Source organism: Bos mutus, chromosome 13 (genome assembly GCF_027580195.1).
Source record: "Bos mutus isolate GX-2022 chromosome 13, NWIPB_WYAK_1.1, whole genome shotgun sequence".
NCBI classification, from domain to species: Eukaryota; Metazoa; Chordata; class Mammalia; order Artiodactyla; family Bovidae; genus Bos; species Bos mutus.
Window position 1 is genome coordinate 28,034,403 of NC_091629.1, and position 25,074 is coordinate 28,059,476.

At 42.7% G+C, this 25,074-nt stretch overlaps 1 protein-coding gene and 1 non-coding gene across 4 annotated transcripts in view; one reads left to right on the top strand and one right to left on the bottom strand.

Moving 5' to 3' along the window:
- The first annotated feature begins 1,103 nt into the window (after window positions 1–1,103).
- On the top strand, window positions 1,104–1,177 carry TRNAW-CCA (transfer RNA tryptophan (anticodon CCA)). The gene has a single exon. It is a non-coding gene; the product is annotated as a tRNA-Trp (tRNA).
- A 7,319-nt stretch (window positions 1,178–8,496) lies between these two features.
- NET1 (neuroepithelial cell transforming 1) overlaps window positions 8,497–25,074 on the bottom strand; it is a 34,388-nt gene continuing 17,810 nt past the window's right edge. The window contains exons 1-10 of one of the 3 annotated variants that reach the window (XM_070381210.1): window positions 23,512–23,532; window positions 14,806–14,913; window positions 14,220–14,387; window positions 13,782–13,844; window positions 13,366–13,462; window positions 12,950–13,026; window positions 12,116–12,373; window positions 11,534–11,704; window positions 10,369–10,555; window positions 8,497–10,024 (exon numbers count right to left, since the gene is read on the bottom strand). In XM_070381210.1, the coding sequence (XP_070237311.1) occupies window positions 9,636–10,024; window positions 10,369–10,555; window positions 11,534–11,704; window positions 12,116–12,373; window positions 12,950–13,026; window positions 13,366–13,462; window positions 13,782–13,844; window positions 14,220–14,387; window positions 14,806–14,913; window positions 23,512–23,517 (1,524 nt within the window). In that variant the 5' untranslated portion in view covers window positions 23,518–23,532 and the 3' untranslated portion in view covers window positions 8,497–9,635. Of the gene's footprint in view, window positions 10,025–10,368; window positions 10,556–11,533; window positions 11,705–12,115; window positions 12,374–12,949; window positions 13,027–13,365; window positions 13,463–13,781; window positions 13,845–14,219; window positions 14,388–14,805; window positions 14,914–19,795; window positions 20,004–23,511; window positions 23,533–25,074 lie in introns of those variants that run through there. The other 2 variants (XM_005900962.3, XM_070381209.1) reach the window with 2 other exon arrangements.

A 25,074-nucleotide genomic window follows, 5' to 3' on the forward strand; every position in this document is an offset into this window, starting at 1 on the left:
CGCACAAGCACCATGAACCACTTTCTGCCTCGTGACCTGCAGGTTTCCACCCAACTCTGAGGACAAGTCTATCCTCCGTTGTAAAGTCAAGAGATTGAGTAAGAGTGGGCTGTTCAAGGTCAGCTTGTGGGCCTGGGCCAGTGGGACGCAGGATTTAGGGGCAGAGGGCGGCAGGCCTCAGGCCACAGTGCATGTTTGTGACCTACTCCCCTGTTTGCTGCCCTGGGAGAGTGGCCTTGGTTTCTCTCCCTGAGGTTTATTTTTTGCTCCCTCTGCTTTGGTCCAAGCCCCAGGACATGAAAAGGGAGAACAACCCTGCCTGAACTCTACCTCCCTAAAGGTGAGGGGCTGGGGTATTCACAGGGTAAGGACGCAGCGTGGTCTGAGGTGTGGGGAGAAGGGAAAGGTGATGGGAAATAAAAGGTGAGTTTCACTGTTGTTCTGAGCAGGCCTTGACTAAGCTGTGGGTTTTCCACAGGACACTTGTTCAGTAGATGGAGCAGTTAGCAGCTTCTGAAGGTAGCCTTTTGGTCCCCGATGTCTCAAAGGTCACTAGGCGGACACTCGTGCGTGCCCAGTGGGAGGCTTGGTGGTCCCAACCAGCCTGAACCAGACACAACTAACTCCAAATTCTTAGAAAGCAACTTGGGCAAACATCTTATTGTTTGTGCTCAGTGACGTGTGGAGGACACGCAAGCCTTTTGTGACGGCAGTGAAAGCAAGCTTGATAAAATGAGGACAGGTACAGGTGTAATGGATTTAACAATTTCCTTTGGTTTCAAAACCTTAGTAAACATGAGTGCATGTATGCTAATTCTCTTCAGTTGTGTCTGACTGCGACTCCATGGACTGTAGCCCACCAGGCTCCACTGTCCATGGGATTCTGCAGGCAAGAACACTGGAGTGGGTTGCCATGCCCTCTTCCAGGGGAGCTTCCCACCTCAGGGAGTGAACCCGCACCTCTTACATCTCCAGCACTGGCAGGCAGGTTCTTTACCACCAGTGCCACCTGTGAAGCCCTAATTTCAGTTTCTCCAGGAGCAAAGTAGCTAGTAGCTAGTTCTGGCCCAGTGTCTTTGATGAGGTTGCCAGTGGCTGGGACGTCCTTGGTGGTCCAGTGGCTAAGACTCCACGCTCCCAATGCAAGAGGGCCTGGGTTCAATCCCCAGTCAGGGAACTAGATCCCACATGCCAAGACCCAGGGCAGCAAAATAAATAAAAATTTAAAAAGAAAATGGTGGCTGAGGTTACAGCATCTGAAGGCTTGGCTTGGGACTCAAGGTTTCCTCCCCTGCTCAGGGGCCCCCTCATGCTCTGGGCAAGCTGGTGCTGACTGTGGGCGCGAGGACTCAGTTCCTCTGCCTGGGGGCCTGTCCACACACCAGCGTGAGTGTCCTTACAGCCTGGTGTCTGGCTCCCTCCAGGACCGAGCACAGCAGAGGGGCTTCAGAGTCACGAGCTGTCAGCTCCATCTTATTCTGTTGGTCATGCAGGCCAGCGTTGAGGCACTCCAGGAGGGGGCGGGAGAAGGTCTGAACTCCAGGATGGCGGCTCATGGCAGGCCTGGCTGCCATAGGGCCCTTACAGCACTGAGGGTCTGCATGGGCCAGCTTCCATCTGGTACCTTGACTCTTGCTAAGGCTGAGCCAAGATATTGTGGCTTTTCTGGTTCATTCAGCAGATACGTCTGAGCACTTTTTCTGTGTCAGGAGAACTGGTGGTAAGGACGCAAAGGACAGTAACCTTACAGACCAGTAGAGAAGGTGATGCTGATGGTGGGAAGTGCTCAGTGTCGCGGGGGCAGCAACAGATCCCTGGGGGGACTAGCGGGGGGATGGGTCAATGGGGCCTTGGAGGCGCAGCCTGGAACAGGTGGGGCCTGGCTGGGTCTGAGGGATTGAAACCAAGGATTAGTTAAACCCATCGCACCTGCCTTTACTCATCAAGGTGCTTTTAATTGTTGCTGCAGACGTCTGGCTCATCCTCCAGGCTGCAAGGCGCCTAAACAATAAGACGTTTGCTCCGGTTGTTTTCCAGAAAGCTGGAGTCAGCTGTGTCTAGTTCAGCTGCGCAAGAGTCAGCGGTGTCCAGTTTGAGCTGAGCTGGTTGAGACTGGCTGGGACCACTGACCTTTCAACTGAGTGTGCGAACATGCAAAGGCCTGTTGCTGAGCTATGCCTGCACAAAGCGACGACCGGGACACCCTTTTCCATCACCTTTCCCCACGGTCCCCGTGTCTCAGACGACCTGCTTCTTCAGTCTTCATCCCATAAACACATAAGCCCCTTGCCTGAGGGGAACCGGATTTGGGGTTTGTTTTCCCATCTCCTTGCTTGGTGGCCCTGCTGATGGACCCTCTCTTTGCTGCAGACCTTGGTGTCTCAGTGTTTTGGGTTGCTGTGCACCCAGGTAAAGAGGAGCCTGGTTGAGGATAGGTAGGAGGGAGAGGGAGGGGGAAAGAGGGGGAGGGGGAATGTGTGGAAGTGGAGGGAGGAGAAGGAGGGAAGAGGGGGAATGGAGAGGGAGGGGAGAAAGGGGTGGGGAGGAAGGAAGGGAGGGGAGAGGGGGAGGAGGGAGGAGGAAGTGGGAGGGGAAAAGGGAGGAGGGAGACGGAAAGGGAAGGGAGGGAGGAGGAAAGTGGGGAGGGGGAGGGGAAAGAGAGGGAGGGAGGGGGAAGGAAAAGAGGGAGGGGAGGGGGGAGGGGTAAGTGTGGAAGTGGAGGGAGGACAAAGAGGGAAGAGGGGGATGGGGGAGGAGGGGGAAGGAGGAAAGAGGGAGGGGGAGGGGAAAAGAGGGAGGGAGGGAGGGGATGGGGAAAGAGGGAGGGAGGGGGATGGGGAGAGGGGAAAGGGGAGGGGGAAGGGGAGAGGGGGAGGGAAGGAGGGAGGGAGGAGCACTCTCCCAGGTCAGGGAGCCTGCCTGGCAGCTCAGGGTGCGGGGCATTGCAGGTCAGGGTGTCACTTTCCATGGCTCTGACTGAAGAACCTCATTCCGCACCCTTTGGACCCATGCTGATCAGCAGACAGATGCCAGCATCTGCCCTTGCTAGTCTGTTCCTGCAACAAAGAAAGTGACTGGAAAGTCAGGAGCTCCTGCCCTGGAGGACCTGGCTGTGTTAGCGCTGGAGCATGGCTGCTGAAATAGTTTCCACTTGTGGAAAAGATCGCCTACACGCCCCTACCCCGCAGGCACGCAGCACGTCAGGTTCCAGGGACTCTGCCCAGTTGCTTAGATGCGGTCCTGGAGTGTGTACTGACACGCCTGTGGGTCTCTTTCCCTTGTTTTGGAAGAGCACGCTGCCTGCTGGGATCAGCCACACGGAGGTCTGAGAGGACTTGCCTGACCCGGGCCTACTGTGCCCCCAAAGCTGTGCTGCTCCCTGTGAGATGCGGGCACATCTGATGCTATGAAAAAGTCACCGCTGGCTATTCACTGACCCCTGTGGTTTGTGAGGTTTGTCCCATGTGGGCTTCATACCCTCTTGTCTCAGGCCGCACTTTCCTTTGGGCAGAGACTCTGGGCAGCCCCCTCCTGTCCTGAGGCTCAGCAGGGCCCTGAAAACACTGTGGTGGAGTGGTAAGAAAGCAGGGGTGAGGGCGCCCCCAACTCTGCAGAGTCAACCTTGGGGGTGCCTTCTGCCCATCTGCTTCCTGCCCCTCCCCCAGTTATCACAGCTTTCATGTTTTTCTCTGGCAGGTGGGTGAGAAGCTGAGGGCTGAGCATCACACCTGGAGATGGAGCCTGGCGGGAAGACGAGCTCATGTTGGCAAAGCTGCATGCTGGCAGATAACAGCCTCTTTTCCAGCCCTGGGGCAGTTTCCAGCTTCTCCAGTCACGTTCAACCCACAGCTGTAGCCGGAGAAGCCAGAGGGGAGAGAGCTACTCCAACCATGGGAGGAAGCCTGCTGCTTCCGGATCCCATCATAGAGCCCCGTTGGGGAGGGGCCAGAGTGGGAGCCCCCCATGGTCCTCCATCCTCGAGCGCAGAGATGGGAGAGAGGCAGCGGTCTCTGCCTGGGGCTGGTCCACCCTAGCTCAGCTGAAACACAGGCTTCTCCAGCCCAGAATCCATGGGGTTGGACAGAAGGCAGTTTGGGGCCCCTCCCACCCAGACTGTGGGGCAGGCCCAGGACGCATGCCTGTCTTAGATGCTGGCCCTTCAGGAGTGGCTGCCCTGGGTAGGTTGGGGCTGGGATGAAAGCCTGAGGCCTGGTCTCTGGGTCACTGTGTTGGGTAACTGCTGGCCATGTTTGTAGAGCATGCACACTCTTGTGTTCTGATCTCTGCAGACCGTCCTTGAAGGATGTGTGCTCCTGGGTCTGGGTAATGTTTTTCCTTTCTCTTAAAAGATAGACTTCTAAGAGCAGCTTTAGGTTCACAGCTAAACTAGGTGGAAAGTGTGACATTTCAATATTCCTCCTCCCTCACACCCGTGGCTTCCCCGTCATCATCTCCACCGGTTGGTACTTGTGTTACAACTGATGACCCCACATGGACATGTCATTATGACCCAGAGTCCACAGTTGACATCAGGGGTCACTGTAGGTGGTGTGTGTCCTGTGGGTTTGGCCAAACAAATAATGACACGTATATTATACATCAATACAGTATCATACAGAGAAGTTTCACTGCCCTAAAAACTCTCTGTTCTCCACCTGTTCATCCCTCCCTCGCCACAATCCCTCAAAATCAGACCTTTTTATCCTTGGCATATCTTGCCTTTTCCGTGACATCAAACTAGTTGCAATCATATAGCGTGTAGCCTTTGTTTCCTCCATGTCTTCATGACTTGACAGCTCACTTATTTTAGCATGTAATAATATTCCCATCTGGATGCCCTGTAGTTCATTTATCCATCACCTACTGAAGGACACTTTGGTTGTTTTCAAGCTTTGGCAATTATGAATAAAGTCACTGTGAAAAAGCACCCATGTGCAAGTTTTTGTATGGACATGAGCGTCTTAAGAGGCAGGGAGGTGGTTTACTATCTGGTCCTTGCTGGAAGCTTCCCTTGTAGCTCAGTTGGTAAAGAATCTGCCTGCCAATGCAGGAGACCAGTGTTTGATCCCTGGGTTGGGAAGATTCCCTGGAGAAGGAAATGGCAACCCACTCCCGTATTCTTGCCTGGAGAATCCCATGGACAGAGAAGCCTGGCAGGCTACATTCCATGGAGTCACAACAGTCGGACATGGCTTAGTGACTAAACCACCTTGCTGGAAGGTCTCAGGGTCGGGCTGCGTGGAGAAGCTTCCCTGGGGGACCTGGAAACACCTGGTTTCTCACTGGCTTAGCTCCAGGGGGAACCCATGTCCGTGTGTCTAGGAAAGAGGGCAGGCGAAGGAAGCCACTGATGGAGAGGGAAAGGAAAGGCAAACGGGAAGAAAAAGAGAGGAAAAGGCTGTGTGGATTAAACCAGAATCCAGATTTTTCTGATCCTGTTGCCAAACGGTAACATAGGACATGGATGTCGAGTCGTTGAGGCAGGTTTGTGTGTCTCTGAGAGGGTAGAGAGTAGACCATCTGTATTTGATGAACATTCTGCCTTTATTATGAAAAGTGAAGCCTGGGGGTTCAGAGGGGGTTAAGAGATTAAGGACTTGGATACAATCCTGGAATTTCATTCTTTTTAACTTTTGCATTTTTAATGAAAAATTTCAAACATCTCTTCAAAGAGATATGCAGAGTATAAATTCTCATGATGCTTCATCTTGCTTCAGCAATTCTCAACTTATGTGGTTTCCTTTTTATCCCTAACTATGCTCTTGCCCTATAATTTTGAAGGAAATCTCAGACCTCATGTGATTTTTATCCATAAAGATTTCAGTGTGTCTCTCTAGGGAGACTGCAATCATAGTACTTCTGTCAAAGATAAAAATACAACCTTATCTTGTGCACTTTACCCAGTCAATTCTGGATATTTTGGATTGTCTTATTTAAAAAACAATTTGCTCGATTTAGGATCCAAACAAGTCCATACAAACATCACAATGGTTTGATATATCTCTTAGGTGTAGGATTCCTCCAGCTTTCTCTTTGAATTAATTTTACTTTGCTGAACGAACTCATTTGTCTTAACTTCTTGCAGATTGAACTCAGGCTGACTTTCTTGGCAAGACTGCTTAGGTGGTGGGTGGGCGCCTTGTTTGGAGGTATGGTGGTCTTTATTAATGGTTGACATCTGGATCCATCAGGTCATGAGGGCTTACAAAACGGTGCTATTCTATCCTGCCTTCTTCACTGATTAGCTGGGCCACTGCTCTAAAGAAAACATTCCCTTCGTCAGCTAGTTACCCTGAGATATGGTTTGTGGAGGAAAGGGCAGAATAAATGATTATCAGTTTTCAAAGGAGTTGGGTTTTCTGAGATACTCCAAAAGGCGTTTAAAAAGTGGTGTTTTCTTCTTACGGAATCACTTTGCAGCTCTGGGTTTAAACACTCATTATCTTAGTGAACGTGTCCATTGTCTCAAAGCCTTATGATACATAGGACTATGGACACTGGATCTGAGTAAACAACTGTACCTGGTAAGTCCGAAGACTTGCAGTTTGTTCTGGAATTCCTCACTTATGCAGGCAAAACTCCAAGCCCTTCTGATCTGGGAAGGTCTCTGATCTAGGATTGAGGGAGATTTTCTTTTCTAGGATACTCCTCTCATGGGAACTGGCTTCACTGGACAAAGGGATGCGATTCTTTCTAGAGTGTTCTTTAACGCTGATTAAGAAAAGCCCAAGTTTGCAGGATATTATCAGCTACTTTTACCTCTAGGTCGTGTAACCCTAATAGACAATACCACCCATCCACCAGTGAGTGTCTCCTCGAGGGACTGGCAGTTCTGATGAGGAAGAGAACCAGAGATGCCCACGCGGGTCTGCATCAGTCACCAAGACTGAATCATGGTGGCCCAGGCCAGGCATCTGCTGATGGTTGTAAAATGAACTCAGTCACAGTAGCGTTAGGCATATGTACAGAAAACCAAGCACTGGGCTAGGTGTGCACGTTCGCTCAAGCACTAAGCGTACAGGAGAGCTAAGTCAGCACAAGACTGACCTGGATCAGCCAAGGAGATGCCCGTCTTAATCGATTCAAAGGCGACTTGGTGACAATGGTGCCCCACTGGCTGACAATTCACCCAGGCGCCCGTACCTCCCCTCCCACCTGTGTGCACACAACCAGATCGAGCCCTGGGTTCAGAAAGACCACTCTTTGCTCAAAACAGACAAACACAGTGTTTTGAGTATTCTGCTTGTATATATTTAACTCAGACTCTGTGAAGAGTTTAAAGGCAAACTGAGAAGCAGGTTAAGTAGATATATGTCACTACTACCTACATACCTGCTGGATCAGTGATGACTAAGAGCTGACTTGTGGAATTCTCTGTATCAGAATTACCAGGGGGAGTGTTGACAAGTATAAATTAGGACCCCTGTACCCCACCCCCCTCCCACTGATTCAGTGAAACAGGTGTGGAAATTGGGGGAGGGGAGCTGGGGGTGAGGCCCGGTTTCTTCATTTTTTTTCAAAGTACCCCTCATGACTCATGCCCAAACAGGCTTGAGAACTACTGGAATAATCAGAGATTTTCAAATACAGATGCAATTTCTGAAGGGTGTTCATTCTATACAATTACTCAGTTTCTGGGTCTTATTTCTGCCCTAGAGTGATCCCAGGAGAGCTATATAGTTTCCAATAAAACATCTTTTGATTAAGAACATCTGAACCATCATTGTTTCTACAACTTAGGAAGCTTATCAAGGTAACTCTGGAAGAAACTGTATCTTACAACATCTCTAGGAACGATTAGAAATCTTGCCGATTTCCGATCACAACCACTGGTGTAATCTACACTATTAGGTTTGAGTTTGCAGAGGTAGAAACCTGAGTTACCTAAATTAAAATCTGAAATTAGATTAATGAAGGTCCTTTGTTAACAGCTCGACTACTGTATCCAGAAAGTGGCCAGGTGTTCAGCAGTCTTCAATTCAACTGCTGTTTCTGATTAGAGTGTGTTCTAATTGGTTTAATAAGATTCAAAAAACTTGACCTAATCTTTCTCTTTTTGATGCATTTCGAAGGCGTATTTGTGACCTTCTAAAACCTCTGTGAGGCTTGTCATCACCTCCTTGGCTGTAGCAGCATGTTCTGGCAGAGGTCCAGCAAACATCCACCAGTCAGGAAACCTTTAGGTGATTATGGGTGTGACTTTTTTTTTTTAATTGTATAATTCATTTATACAGAGAAATCATTTGGAATTAATTATTTACAGTCTTTTTCAGTTTTCATTTCCACTGGCCAGATACAGTTCACATAACAGTCCACGTTTACTGGAACAGTCACCATGACAAATCTTCCACGACATGGGTTTTCAGTCCTCCCCCGTCCAAGACAATGATTACATTTGAACAGAAACTTTTCAGAGTAAAACACTCACCAGTCTCTTTTCCCCTCTTACGAATAAATCTGCCAGAATGGATCTAATATGGTCAAATTTTCAACACATTTCCTTTTCTTTTCAAACCCCTTATTTGCAAGTACTGTAAATCAAGGCAAACACCATTCACATCCCCCAAGCCTTCTACGACTTACTACATACTCTCGACTTCAGCTTTTACTATCTCTTCTCAGAAATGTCTGACACAATCAGACATTTTTACTTTAAGACAAAACTACACTCTTTTTCCCTCTGTTTTTTTTTTTTAAATACTTATTACCAGTCAATTGCCTTCCCTCTTGCTTTTCAGAGAATATTAACTTTCCATGAAATCCTTAAGATGGTTTTCTTTCAGTAGTTCAGAACACACTGAGTCATTTCATGTGTGTCCACCACCCTGAAACACTACACTTTAAAAATCGCAATTTTCTTAATTGGCTCAAAAACAGTATGGCTTGATTTCACTTGGTAAAGTTAATATGATTTAAAAACATACATACATACACACATTTTTAATCAAGGGAGAAAAATACTTTAAAGACGTGCCAATTTGAAAAGGGATCAAAGTAAAAAAAGGAAAGACTAAAAACTACTTTACAATAAAAAAAAATTAAATAATCGGCAGGTTAAATCAATGAAAAATGAGGAATGTAGAGTGAAAAACAAACTAATAAAAAGCATTCCAGTTGGCAAAATGGAAAACCGATTAAGTTTGGTTTGTTTTCCAAGAACTTATGTTTCAATGTAAATTTTGAAATATTACAAATATTCCAAGTAGATCTTAGATGCCAATGTTACAATTTCAAATTTTGCATGCAAAGTTCATCAAAGAAACACTGGTAAAATCCTGGTATTTGTAAAATTTTAAGTTTTGGCAAATACTGTAAATATCACAATTGGTATTAAAAACTCATGATGAGTGCAGAATGAAAATACCTGTTAAGTATTTCATTTGATTAAAAATACCAGGTTTGCATGTTCTAAATGATCTGAGAAGAAAAAAACAAACAAACTGCAGTTTAACAGTAATCTGTATATGTATCTTTAGCTGCCATTAAAAAAAATAAAAGAACAACAACCAAAACCAACCAAACACACAGAAGACATGAGACGGGTACTGAGTAATGCTGCCGTGCTCACAGGACAGAAAGAAAAACTGTACAACGTCATAAATAAAGTCTCTCGCAGCTGTTGCCCAGAGCTTCCTTTATACCAGGGTCTCCTTCCGCTTGCCACCGACCTGGGCTCTGTCCCTGGCTTTGCGGAGGCTGGTCTGGGCTCGGGGTGCTTTCACGCCCGTCGTGTGGTCTGCTGTGTGCACCGGGGCGCCACACTCAGCAGCGTCTCCATCAGCTTTGCCCTGAGTCATGCTAGAGACCATGGATGCCTGTCTCTGGGCCCTGGCGTTGCTGGTGGTGGTGGGGTTCTCCCTGCACTCCTGGTGGAGCTCCGAGGGGCCGGTGGCCTGCTGGAAAGGGGCGATGGCATTGCGGATGCAGCTGAACCACTGCTGCTTGTGGAACACGTCGTTGGCTTGGAGAGTGTGGGACTGGCCCAGACAGGGGTCTTGGAAGCGAACTCGGAAAATGTTTTTAGCTAGAAAAATAAACATTGACAAAAGGAAATAGACTTAGAAAGCTATTCCTAGATGTGGTCCGACTACATGAGTATGGGTGTTGGTCTCCCCACAGCAGGCACATCTAGGAGGCAGTGCCCTATGTATCATGTATGTATGAGGCAGTGCCCATGTGTATCAGGTACACATGCGGGAGTCAGAGCACCACAGCACCTGACGACTCAGCGAGTGGACCAGCTCGGGATGACAGAACCCATTTCATGTTTAGTGTGTTGTCTGGGGACAGATTCTTAATTAATAAAGCTGAAATCATTTAGGTTCTGAGTTTATGATCATTGAAACCATTTTAAAGTGTGACTGGTACCTTTATCTGAGTTGCCAAAAGCCCCTCGGAAGGACCCTCCCATCCTCACGTCTCCATCCTGCAGATCTTCCAAGACCAGCTCCTGGACGGGGATGGGCTGCCGGTAAACCTGGTAGGAGTGACGCTCGTTTCGAGTAACAGGTCGAGTCAACACCAAGATGTCTTGAAACAGGAAAATGTGCAGTTTCTGGAGAAGCGAGAAACAAATACTTCTTAAATGTAGAACTTTGTGACTTTAAGTGAGTGAAATCCATTGTTAAAAAAAATGTGACTGGATCTTAATTTTATCAAATTGATTTACTAAGATCTCCTTACAAATGACTTCATATAGATGGCGCTTTAAAAGCAATGCACATTCTCCTTGGAGAGCTTTTCTCACTGTAGACTATATACAACTTTTCTGTCCATGTGTAACATTAGATCAGCAGCAGCTGAGCAAACGCCACGCACCACCAAGACCTGTCGGTGGCGACGTGACTGGAAATGCCAGGACTGTACACTACAGTCTTCTAACAGGGCAAGAACTTAAAAATGTAAGCTGGTAAAAATGTTAATGGTTCTGTTTTGTCTAAACAGAGACAAACCTAAGCTTTTATAGAACAATGAAGCCTTATAAGAGAAATCAGAGATGGAAGATTAACTCTTTCCAAACAGAACCTCAACTTATGAATTGGGCTTCTGAAAAGCACATGATGAAATAAAAAAACCATTCCACGTGTATACTTAGTTTCAGCAGGTACCTTTGTAACTAAGATTGAAAAAAGAAGTGTGCTCTCATTCTATGTGCTGTCAAAGTTTGTTTCATAGTGCTAAAAACTTCCACTACTATAAACTCTTCAAAAAATTATTCTGAAGGATATGCTTTTTTATTAAACATCATAAAACTAGTAATTTATTTAGAAAGGAACCCCTAGCCAAACAAGTTGACTTATGCTTCAAAACTAAAAAATAAATTATTACTGATTCTCCATCAAGACATTTAAGTCACTCTGTAATGACAGAAACCAACTATTTGCTTTATCAAAGCTGATAACATAAAATCCAGTTACTTTCAGTATGTGATGAGTTTATTTTATAAACCTGCTTCATAATTCATGTGGAAAAAACTAAACAATGGGAAGAGGGCAGGAACTGCTCACTTCACATTAGTGTTAAATGCACTTACGTGTCCATTTTTATTTTTCAGTTCCCCATGGCAGAGCAACACTTTGCTCGATTCAATTCTAGGGTCCTTCTGCTTTTCCTCCAGATACTCCAGCTTGTCAATGTAATATTGGCATTCTGATTCACCTTTCTTCACGTTGATATCAGAGAGAACTCCTTGTATTATTAGTATCTAAAAATTATATATATACAAAAAAATCAGTGGTGCATTTTCAGCATATTAATTTATCCCTGTTTTCCTACAGGATTAAAATGATAAAATTTTACAACTTGAAGGGACCCCAGCAATCAGATAATTCAGTCAGTCCCTTCATTTTACAGTGTCAGCCACACTGGTGATTTGCCTTAAGTCACATAGCTAGCTAATGAAAGAGGTCAGATTAGAACCCAGTCTTCCGACTAAAACATAGATAAAACATCTATTACACCTCTTTACTAGTGCATAGTGCGCTAATATACAAGAACTGAAAGTTCATGTACTCATTCAGCATGCAGAAGCTGTGAGGGGATCACTGTATATCTTTCTCAGGCAAGCTAACATGCAAACTGGCAAAGCACAGGAACCACTTCTTGGGTTACTTACAGCCTTCTCCAGGAGCTGAACATCCGGGTGGTCTTTGGGAGTATGTCTAAGAATCTCTTTCAACAGTAAAGGGTATTTGACAAGGCGGCTTCGAGGAATATCGAGGAAGCTCCAGAGATCCAGTTTTCGGCTGAAGGGAGACTCCAGACACCGCTGGAGGAAGTCCTGGACTCTTGGGTCCTGTTTCTTCTGATCCAGAAGAGCCTTGGCTGCCAGCTGGTTACTGCAGTAGCCTTTGTAGGCATTCAAGCCCGGCAACTAAAGAGCAGTAAGAGAAATCAAAGAATAGTCCATTAGTGAGACTGCAACATGTCTGTTTCTAAGACATGAAAGTGAAAGTGAAGTCGCTTAGTCGTGTCCAACTCTTTGCGACCCCGTGGACTGTAGCATACCAGGCTCCTCCGTCCATGAAACTTAGAGCTATTCGTGAAAGTTTTTAACAAGCTGTGAAGATTCTCCTGCAGGTGATAATGGGTGACTGTTCTCTCACTTGACTGTACATGCAAAGGCTGTCTTTCATCACAGAACCCCAGCCATTCCTCCTAGAACAGGGCCTGGCATCGGCAGGCACTCAGATGTTAACTGAGAGAGTAAGACAGGTAATTAACAGATGTAATGTGGAAATTCTGTCCAAGGAGGAATATATTCTTAAAACAAATGAAACAGTGTCATTCATGATATGTTTTTCTTAAACAGTGACTGTAACTTCTATGTACATTTGTTCAGTTTAAGTGCCCCATTTATCTGATTTCAGAATCCACTAACTGGATCAAATCAGTGTGATTCTGATCACAAGTGACAAGCCTGCCCTGTCTGCATAAACCTGCTACATACCCAGTTCACGAGAATCTGGCCAACGTGCTCCACTGTCCCGCCAGGCTTGGTGGCTTCTCCTATTCTCTCCAACAAATCTGAAGTGTAAGAAAGCAGAAATTCCAAGAACAAGTTTATTTAAAAATAATTCAGGGAGGAGCAAGACAGTGGTAGGGGGTTAAGAGATACAAACTACTATGTATGATACAAATAAGCTACAAAGACATACTGCACAGCACAGGGAATGTAGCCGTAGCTTTAAATGGAATATAATATTTACAAATAGTAATCACTATGCTGTACACCTGAAACTAATGTTGTAAATCAACTCTATGTCAATAAAAATTTCAAAAATATCCTGAACTAAATTAGAAGTTTAGATTTAAAATTACTTGTTGCTGTTCAGAATCTTACGAAAATTAGGGAGCACAACTTACCTTCATGCAGAGGTATGTAAGCATCCAAATCACCAAATATATGTGTGAGCTCCTCTTCTGACATAATAGACAGCTTTAACATGGGGTCGTGGTAGGCCTGTTGGAGGAGAGAAGTACATCACACACAGATCAAGCAAATAAAACACGAAGAGAGGTCCGCATGTGAATCAAGCCTGACTATGTAAAAACCAGCATGACTACTATTTTATACATAACAGAAATTAAAGTACATGTTCATCTTGAAAAACTCTTCCTGATATTCATATTTGAAGAAATGAGTCTAATAAACCTCATCTAAAATTAATATACACCAGTAGATATTCTCTACTTTTCAACTTCTAAAGGTAACATCCTTTAGAATTTGTGGAATATAATTCTTAAAACCTATGGCACAGGAGAGAAAGTTCTTTACTGACCTTTCTTGCAAGTTTTAGGTCCTCAATTAAGTCCTGTTCCCCTCGGGACATTTCATAGATTGCCTAAAAAAATCCAGCAAACATCACAGGTCACTCCTTCCTTTCAGAAAGGAAAATTACATGCAATGGATAGTTACCATTATTTAACTTATGTTTGAACAGCGCTTTTCAAAGTGACTCAGTCTGAACACTATAATTCAGAATGGAACCTCTAATAAGAGGATGCCATACGTTTCATATTCTACCCCATCAGGGTGTTAAACCAAATGACCACCACCTTCTGCAAGTGCTGAAAACGGCTACTCAAATGCAAAAATGCAAGTTTATCTTGCCGGAGGTGTTAGTTTGCTATTCTTCCGACAAAACACATGTTTAAGAATCAGAGTCTATGTTTCATTTTATGCTAGTGCACATAAAGTCTTGCTGTGGGGTGCACACCTCTTGACGTCTGATCTCCCTGGAGGTTAGAGACTGCTTCATGCTACCGTCTAACGTCTCTGACCACAGGGCGCTGCTTCTCCTCTTGGCAGGCACTGGGACTGTCGACCTGCTGGAAAACTTTTGGGCTGAAGCTGGGGATCTGCTGTCACCACGAAGGGTAAATGACTTAAAAGAAAAGAAAGAAAAGTGAATAAGAAAAAGCTTTGGAGGATACAGAAACTATTTATTTTTTCCTCAAAAAAAAAAAAAAAAAAAAAAAGGACAAATTAAAAGGTTCTGGCAGTTTCTTTATGCATAAAAGTCATTTATGCCAGCTTCAATCTGACAGTATTATAAAATATTTGTCAGTCAAAATTACTTTCTGGGAATAAAAACTATCCAAGTTCTTGCTTTGCTCTAAGATGTAAACTAATATAATGAGGTTATATAAATATTGTTTTGACAATAATATTCCTTAACAGCATATTCCAAAAGAGGAAAATTATATTTAAGTATAACAGTACAAACTTGTCTGTACAGCTCACAGAAAATGCAAATTTTAGGCTTCTATAAAACATTGCCTCACTGCATTACTTGCTCCTACCTGTATTGTTTGACCAAAGCGCCTGACGGCTCCATTTCTTACAGGAGAGATTAGATTTGCCAAGGATGTGACCCGAGCTAGAGGTCGTACTCTTTTATTGCTTGGCTCCTGTGAAAACAAGAACAAGTTATACTAAACGTGTGTTTAGGTATAACTATTTCACCAAGTTTGTACAAAATGTTAATATCTCTCAAAAGTCAGATATTTGTACAGTATATACAAGAAACATGGAACGCTGAAAGTAAATGTTGTTTCTCATTGTTAAAACATGAAGGACACTAATGAGTAATGGAAAATTAAAAAATAAATGGTACAAGAAAGGTCAAATATCTGAACATCACTGAGAACATAACATACTATCATTAAACAAACAAACAAAAATCCAAAATTAAAACAAAAGAATTAGATACTAAACTCCTACAGAAACTTTTAGTTTAATATAAAGAGTAACTTTTGAAAAACACCTTCATGTTATGAAAAATTAAGCATACACAAAAGGGGAGAATTGCATAATGGATCTTGGTCTAACAACAGGTTTCATCTGTGCCCATACTGAAATATTTTACAGCAAATGCCAGACCTTCTATCATTTCACTCTTAAATACTTCACTTAACGAACAGCCTTTAAATGAAGGCATCTGACATTGGGATGAGTCAGCTCCAAGGCAGCCAGGTCCCTGTGGTGGGAGGTGTTCAAGCGTAGGTAGAACAGTGGTTAAGAGGAGGCTGAGCCTCTGGACTCAGACCGACTGGGCCCAAATCCTGGTTCTGACACTTGACAGGAAACATCCTGGGTCCCAATGTTCTGTAAAATGGAGTTAACATGAGAACGTCTCTTATAAAGGTGATATGAAGATTAAATAAGATGTTTAAAGGGTTTAGAATAGTTCTTGGAACATACTGAGTTTTATCTATTACTGACATCCTTTCTCAGGAATATTTCCACTTACTATGTAAATACTGATATTTATAAATAATTAGATCCTCTCATACATTTAATTATCAAGGAAAAATATATACAGATTGAGAAGATGTAATTATTTTACATATATTGTTTTTAAAACAATAATAGTATAGTAAACACATCATTTACCAAAGATTCCAAAACCTTACAAACTGCATTTCTTTAACTTTACAGCTAGGAGAGTGGAGGCACTCCACCAGGTGACTCACACAGCTGCCTAGGTAATGAAGGTTAGATCAAAAAACAGTCCTACCCTTTATAATGTCCATGGCGCATAATTATTTGTTTGTAATTTTTGGTGCCTTTGGCAATTTGTGGCATGCTTGACAAAATTTTAATGAGGCTACAGAAGGGTACATGATGAAAAATTATACAAAACTCACTACTTAAAAATGACAGATGAAATTTTTTTTTTAAAAAATCTTTGATATGACCCAAGTCATGAAAAAGAGGAAAGTGAATAAAAATAATCCCCTGAGAATAATTTGAGAGTAAAGTGGCAGAAAGGGTTAAAATCCTTCGGAAAGAACTTAAAAGATGGAATATCCAAACAAGCAATGAGACTTTTCTAGGCTCTGAAGGTGTGGACACAGCCGTGGCCAGGAGGCTCTGCAGACAGACCACACAGTCCAGGCTCCTGGGTCAGTGCTGAAGAGGTACTGCGGCAGGCCAGCCCCCACCCCCACCCCAAGTAACTGACTCCGAAGTAAAACCGTGACTATAAAGCCACAAGTGTGTGAATGTTAAATGAACTGAAAAAGAAACCTCCCGAGATATCTACTAAAACGACGCACTGTGTGGCTGAGGACATGTGTGAATGCCTTTACCAGACCCATCTGTGCAAGACTGAAGGGACACATGCGCGGGCAGAAGGCAGGCAGAAGGCATTCCTTTCTATTTAGTAAAGGCAGGACAAAGACGCTTCTGTGTGAACGGAGATAGAATTACCTCACAAAGTAAGATATGCCAGTGCCAAGGAGAAACCGAACAGTTGTCAGAAAGATCTGCCCACCGATTGGAAGGAGAGGTTAATTCCTCATCCTTGTTTAGAGCATAACCAATTTACTTCCTGGTAAATCATAAAATATTTAATTTCAATTGAAAAGTCTTTGGAAAGGTGCTCTTCCCAGTGAATTTGAAAGGAAAAGTTAAGTTTAACTGGAAGGAAAGGAATTTCTGATATCTATTTTAATACATAAAAAATTCTTATCTTTGGATCAGTCAGTACAACTACTAATTTCCTGGTAATGTAAAACTGTGATATTTAAAATGAAATCTACTGAATTTAATTTAGATAATTAAATGTAAAGATATCTAAAGCATCTTTCTGAAACTAAAACTGAAATGTGGATTCTCTCTCTGAGGGTGGTGGGGTATTATGCCAGGCAGTATATGCGTGGTATTAATATGTTCCCAGCCCTTGAGAAGCCCACCCATAATCTCACTGCTTCACAAAGGAGATGCCAGTCTCAGGAGTGTATCTAATCTAAAACGTCTGGGAGGAGCGTCCAGCTAGCTCTGTCACAGAGCAAGATACTCTTGAGTCTGTACCAAAGTAGTGCTGAATCAGTACACAGAGGAGGGCCTGGGGTGAGAGGACATTTTCATACTTTCCACACTGGCTTTTGGGATCTGAAAGTAATTTTCATGCCTCACTAAACGTTCACATGTGAAGAATGCTTGTAAGATACAACACAAACTTTTAGCATATATATTTATTATAAAACTACACAGAATTTTAATGAATAACTAATTCAAAAAATATGATTGAAAGGCAAAGATTTAATACAGAATATGGCTCACTAATCTCAGGATAAACACATTTGAAAAAAATGAGAGACAACTGTTGGGGAAAAGTGTTATAGACCAGGTCACCTATAAGGTAGGGACAACAAATTGTCTGTTATGGGTTAGAATTTGGTCTGTGTGAGCTACAACCAAGAGCAGTGTTTCTTTAGAGGTTGAGATGTGCCATCTAACCTACTCTGGTTTCTTGTGGGGAGTGCTGTGGAATCCACCCATGTCTGTCCCTCTGCAGGTGAAGGAACAGAGGGTAGGAGTCTACCTGTCTTACCAGTACCCAAATAAGGCTTTCTTCCTGGTTTTATTGTCATGTTATTTTTGTTTTGAAGTGTTGTTAGCAACATTATGGTAAATATAAGAAGCTTAAAGAATGCATACAGATAGTGAGATTGTACACCCTCCTTCAAAGAGGATCTGAAAACCCAGGGGAACAATAAAGAACACAAGCAAGTTTCACATGTTCAAGGAACTTTCTACTGTCGGCAACCTTTCACTAGGGCTAAAGTTCACTTAGAGGGAAAAAACCCAACACCCTCTAATATAAACTTAAGTTGTTTATTTAGGTTAGCTTTTAACCAGACTATCTAGGTTCGCCAGGCAATCACATGTATTGTTATAGGGAATCTGACTTGAGACCTAGTATTTAATCAATTTATTTATTTCACTAACCCAGTTGTACTCAGATTTTATGCCTTAAAATATTTTCTGGATAGCTACAAACAAAATTCTTAAAAACAATTTAAAGTCTTTTACTGGGATGTACCTTGTGCATAAAAGCAACAACATGGAAAAGTTCTAAGGTGAACCCTGTTTTTTGTAAAAAGGTTTTTTTTCTCCTCAGGATGTCACATAGAGGATATTTTTTTGGGGGGGGGTCGTCTTTTCTAGAGTCAACCAAATCAAGACACAAAAAACCAAGTATGTGTCTGGGTTTACTCATTCGGGTTATTGGATAAATAATTTTCTCTTCTATCTGGCAAAAGCTTTAACAAGAATGAAAAGAAAAAGTTATTTATAAAAAGATAAAAATGAGTTATGATCACACAGGATTTCTTCCCTTTCCTCTTAGTACTAAATAGTCAAATACAGTTATTTATTTAAGGTTGTGCTGTTAAAAGCCTGATGACATCCTTGGTGTTTTTAATCTTTGGAATAAAGGTATGCTGTAAACACGGTCAGTGTCTGATACCAAACAAGACTAGTTCCGCTTTAGTATTTACATGATGACCACTTTCGCAAAAACTGAAACACATAAGCCAAAACCAAACAGAAAAACGAAAACCAAAGGCAAATCATGTCTTTTAAAGATGGCAGCTATTTTAACTACCAAAGGTGTGTGTGTGAGACACAGCTTTGCTGAGACACACAATACACTGCGCATATTTAAAATGTATAATTACATAAGTTCTGATACACGTACATGGCCACAAAACCATCACCTCAAAGCAGCGGCATACAGTTAACTGAATACAGGAATGATATTTCTATTCTCTCAGCAATGATGAAGTATATACCATAAAGTATATCTAATTGCCGTGTGCTATATATATAGAATGAGCACAGAGCATTAACTATTAAAATTAAATAAGAGGCATAAAAGTCACTTATTTTGATAAATGTTCACAAAGACCTTAAAAAAGTACGATAACTTGAGGTAATTAAGGCAAGGACGGCAGAAGTACCTAAACAATGGTTCACTGGCTTAAATAATTTAACATATTTTTCTTTCTGAAGGACAAAGCCACACACAACGAACTTATCAGATGTGGAAAGAAAATTAAAAATGAACGCTGGCATTTTGTTCACTAGCATTAACTTCTAAGTAAGGGATTCCTACTTTCTGCTTACTCCACAACCCAATTCCCAAGACTGACTAGATAACAGAAATAAATGCAAGACAAAAAAACCCCCCAAAACAAAACCTAACCAAACAAAAAACTGTATTAAACATCAGAAATGTGACCAATTCAACCAAACTTAAGTATATACATTTAAAATCTTTTTCTTTTGTATGAAAGTTTGTGTACACTTAAGTAACGCTATGCATAAACACATTTCAAACTTGCATGTGAATCAAGGCCAATTTATTTTTTTTTCAAGGCCACTTTAATGCTCAGTAAGAGCAAAAGTTCAGTTTAACGTCATTCTGTTAATACGCTGTTCAAGAGGGTAAGTTTCGTGGCGTTAGAAACCTTCCCTGGGCTGTTCTCGGTCCACTCTTACCTCCTGCTCTCGGAAGGACTGGTTGTTCACGTCGAGGACTCGTATGGTCCTTTTAATGGGCAAGAGACCTCCGACCTCATCGTGTGCCACCATGCTTCCCAAATGACCCCGCGTCCCCAGCCCGAATTCCCGGGCTCCTCCCGGCTGGGTGCTCAGCCGGCCAGCGCAGCCATCAGCTAGTCTCGGCGCGGCCGCAGCTTCTGCGGGCGCCCGCCTGGCTCGCAGCCTCCAGGCTCTGGGGGCGGGGCCCCGGGGACACGTGACCGCCTTAACTGACAGCCGGGCGCACCTAGGCCTCTCCGCTTTCCCTGCCAGAGAAAACTATCAGGGGTTTTGGAATTTCTACAGTGAGGCCAGAGGGCAAAAGGAAACTGGGTTAACGTAAGGCTCTTCCTGATTTAAAAAGCATTCCCAGAGACAAAGGAACTGCTTATCCAGGTTACCTTTTTCGTACTTAGCTGCAGACACGGATACTTTTTCTATAAAACCCTGTTACCTAAAAAATAAATTATGGACTACTTGACAACGTTCAGTTCACTTCAGTTCAGTCCCTCAGACTCTTTGCGACCCCATAAACTGCAGGATGCCAGGTCTCCCTGTCCATCACCAACTCCCGGACAACTTTAAGAAAATCGTAATTCAGAGTTAAATAATGTAGATACTGAAGACAAGAGTAATTGTCCAGGGACCTTGCTTTTATTTTACATAAGTGCAATTTCTAGTCCAAACCTTACCTCTGTGAAGCAACCCTACTTCTGTTGGTTTGGCAGGCCTACAACCGAGCAGGTTTTCTTCTTAGACAATAAGTACTGTATTCCATTTTGAAAAGTAGAATTTTCTCTTAATTATATGGTAATTAAGCCTGCCAGGAGAAGGCAGTGGCACCCTACTCCAGTACTCTTGCCTGGAAAATCCCATGGACCGAGGAGCCTGGTGGGCTGCAGTCCATGGGGTCGCTTTCACTTTTCACTTTCATGCACTGGAGAAGGAAATGGCAACCCACTCCAGTGTTCTTGCCTGGAGAATCCCAGGGACGGGGGAGCCTGGTGGGCTGCCATCTATGGAGTCGCACAGAGTCGGACATGACTGAGCGACTTAGCAGCAGCAGCAGCATGAGCCTGCCAATGCAGGAGACTCAAAAGACATGGGTTTGATCCCTGGGTCGGGAAGATCCCCTGAAGAAGGGCACTGCAACCCACGCCAGTATTCTTGCCTGGAGAATCCCATGGACAGAAGAGCCTAGAGGGCTATGGTCCATGGGGTCACAGGAGTTGGACATGACTGAGCAACTAAGCACACATGCACTGTGAATGACAGGATGCTGGTAATTTATGAAAACAATTCTTAGGACTTATTTAGTTCAGTTCAGTAGCTCAGTCATGTCCAACTCTTTGTGACGCCAGGGACTGCAGCACACCAGGCTTCCCTGTCCATGACCAACTCCTCCTGGAGCTTGCTCAAACTCATGTCCATTGAGTTGGTGATGCCATCCAACCATCTAATCCTCTGTCATCCCCTGCTCCTCCTGCCTTCAGTTGATTAGGATCAGAGAAATCTGAGGCATCTCTGTAAAGGCACTATTCTAGATGATGCAAGTGATAGAAAACAATAGGTTCCACATCCACTTCTGAAGTGCTAACAGATCATTGTGTAAAGCAAGACCACACAAAGAGATAAGTGATGCAAGACAGCTTCTTACAAGTCCCCAGATAAGTTGTACGGCTAGTGAGGCATTCAGGAGAAGAGACCACTTCCAGAGTCTTCCCAGCTGAGAGGAGGATGGGAAAGACATTGGGGGCGGGGCTGTAAGACATTGTTTCAGGGCCTGGAAGGTCATGTTGTGTTTTTCATAGGTCTGAGCAAGGGAACAGTACAAGGCCTTCCCAAAGGAGCACAGGGAACAAACTCACAGCATGAGGTCATAGGCACAGATGAGCACATGGTTTTATTGAGCAGGTGAGAGAGATAAGAGGTGTGTTATAAGGTGGGGTTTATGATGGTTTAAAACATGGCTGGAAACCTAACACAAAAATCATAGCCAGGTATCAAGAACTTTGCGTAAGGTAGGCCAGTGGGAAAAGCAAAGGACAGATGCGAGACAACATGTGCAAGAAGTTAGAGATTCCGACGACTGTAAAGTTAGGAGGTTAACTATTAATGCAAATAAAGAAGAATCAGCTTTGAAAGGACATTCTGAGTTTCATTTTAGATATACTGAGTCTGAGGTGGTAGAAAAACATGCAAATAAAACTACTGAGTTAGTAGTTGGAAATGTTGGACAAAGACTCATGAAGAGGTCAGAGAGTGGATTTAGACTGGGCAGTCAGAGACACAGGGATCAGAGTTGAAGCTCTGGGAGTGAATGAGATGCCTGGGGGAGAAAAGCTGGACAAAAAGAAAAGAGGCCCAAGGATATAACTTTGGAGAAATGCCAAGGGAAAAAGAATTTTGCAAAAGGAACGGTCAAAAGGAAGGAAACAGGATGCCAAGGGAAGAAAAGGTGTTAATTATGGCAAAAAGGTTATGAAGGGTAAGAAAAGATTCATGGATTTGCTGATTATAGGTCTAATGAAGACCTCAAGTGTGCTAGCTCAGCAGAATAAAGACAGAAGAGAAACCACAAAAGTTGAAGACTGAATCAAGCAGAACAACAGTGGGCATAGACTATAATGACAAATAATCTATAAAAAACAATTTACTAAGATTTGCAGAACAGTGTTACTTCTTGCAGGGAGGAAGAATGCTGTCCTTCCATAAACACCAATATGTTTTGCATTTAGGATGGTGTTAATAATCTGTCGGCTTTGAGACGTGGAAAGAGTAATGGCAACTGGCTATATTTCATAAACTAATCTTTATTACCAAGTCACACCTGGGCAACATGTGTGACGCACGGGGCCTTGAGAGAGGCTGCTTGTAGTAGACAGTTCTCTGCTACACAGCATAAAAGTGGAAGCACCTTAGAGATCCTGGAATCTTGTCCCCTTATTTTACAGGTGAGAACACTGATCTGCTTAAGCCCTCGGAGCTCATAGGGTCCAGTAATCTGGTTCAATTAGTTTCATCCATTAAAAAACAGTTGCAAGGAAGGCTAATACCTTGTGGCTACTTAGTTTCATAGGGAATAAAGGACTTATGCAGAGAGGGATTGAGGAAAAAAGCTGCTAGCGTATTTTCACGGCCTCTTACCTGACGTCTTTCTCAAGGCTCTGTTTTTCTATTTAGTTCTGATAGAGGTAAGGCCAAGGTAATTGGGGGGAAACGACTATCTCTCATTTCTCTCCTTCAGTAAGGATGTAACGGATAAAGGTAGAAATAGCCACAAAAGCCAAGGAGGTATAGTGATAGTCCCAGTGGAAAAAAATCTCAGCTCATCAAACCTAAAATCTTAGATTCAGTTTGGATGTTCAGGTTTGTAGTCTATATCTAATTTAGACAACTGTAGAGATTATCTATAAAAGCAACAGTGACCCTGGGATTCAGTTCAGTGAGCACTCTGAGTGATGAGTCTGAGGGACTCTTGACTCTAACAATGCTCTATTAAAATCCAATGGCTGAAAAAGGTCCCTTTTGACTGCTAACTCACCCTCCTAAGAAAACTTAAGAGGAAAATGGACAGTGGGGAAAAGAAAAGGGAAATGTGAGTCCTTATTCTGTGCTGGAAGCTTTATGTATATTATCTTGTTCACCAGACTTTATGAAGTATGTATTATTACCTTCATCTTACAGATGGAGGAAATCAGGCTTCAGAAGGTTTGAGAAACCTGTCCCAAGTTTCAGGGGTCATCAGTGGTAGACAGGTTCGAATCTGGTCTGCTCAACTGCTGCTGCAGTGTCCCTTCCCCATGAGACAGTCTGTGTAGCACCTTCAGCTCAGTGCTCAGGCATGGCTGGTTGTCATTCTGTGAGTTAGGAGCAGAGCTGAGTTTAAAACCCAATCTCTTAGTCCCAGGCTAGTTTTGCTAAATAACTGCCAACAGTTTACAGGGAAGCAAACCATAGTAGAAAGATTATTTGTATTATAGGCAGGTAAATAAAAAGATAATAATGAAATTATTATTAAGCAGTTCCAGCTGCTTAAGTTTTAGGAAAAAATCCTATTTCAATCAAGTTTACTTTAATGATGTTATTAACAGCAATTTGACTTTCAACAACTGGCATAATTGGAACACAACTTGGTTAAGTGTCTTGTCTGTGTATAAAATCTAGAATTTATAAACATAAAAACAAAATTGCATTATCTAAAAATAGTAATGCAGATTTAAAAAAAAAAAAAAGTTTTTGGTAAAATTACTGTTTTCCAAAAACCAAGTGTAATGATAGCCTATGTTCATCTGTTCGCATGGTGCCTTCAATGCTTACTTTCCTAAAATTTGAATACTGTGAAGAGAAAGATGTTTTCCTTCTCTATAGACAAAGGACTATTAGCCAATTTACCTTTTTTCTCCTTTTAATGTGAAATAAGAATTCTGGAATTTAGAAATAAATTAGAGCTGAAGAATAATCATTACTTTTTTTTGGGTCTAGATACTATTTGTTCTTACTTACTTTTGTCTAGAACAATAACAAGCAATTGGAAATTAGGCTAGGAAACCCTTCTTAAAGGTAAAGAAGAAAACAAAATCTAAGCTCTCTGCTGCCCTCTACAAGGGATAATGTGAAATGCAACCGCCAACCTGCTTTTCTTCAACTTTGTAAGGATCTTATACTGAGGACAATAAAATTTTTATCTTTAGCCCTTGTATAGCGCTCATGTTTTATATTGCTAAATTAAACATTTTAAAATTGTACAAGTATATAAAGAGATTGCAAAGTTCACAAGATATATTTTAAGAACTTTTTATAAATATAAAAATCTATGTTCCACTTTAAAACGAGTTCAAGATTACAAAAACTACTGTACTTCACTAAAAATACTTGAGTTAAAAATAGAATTTCAAATCTTACTAAAAAAGGAAACACTGATTGAAATATTAACAAAGTGGTACTTCTGAGGAACGAGTGCTCCACAATATCTAGTAATGAGTTAAAAACAACACCAAAAAAGGCATTCACATTTGGGCGAGATGCGTATGAAAGAAGTCAGCAATGAAACTATATGTGGATCTGAAATTGTAAAACATTTGGAGTAAAATTTGAGTAGTATGTCCAAGTTTTACTAAAAATTTATTTTGGGAAAAGATCAACTCAGATCAGTTAATACTATGAGAAAGACTATAACCAGAATAGCTGACAGGCTAAGAAGCTTGGTATTATCAAAACCACAGTTCTCTTTGCAA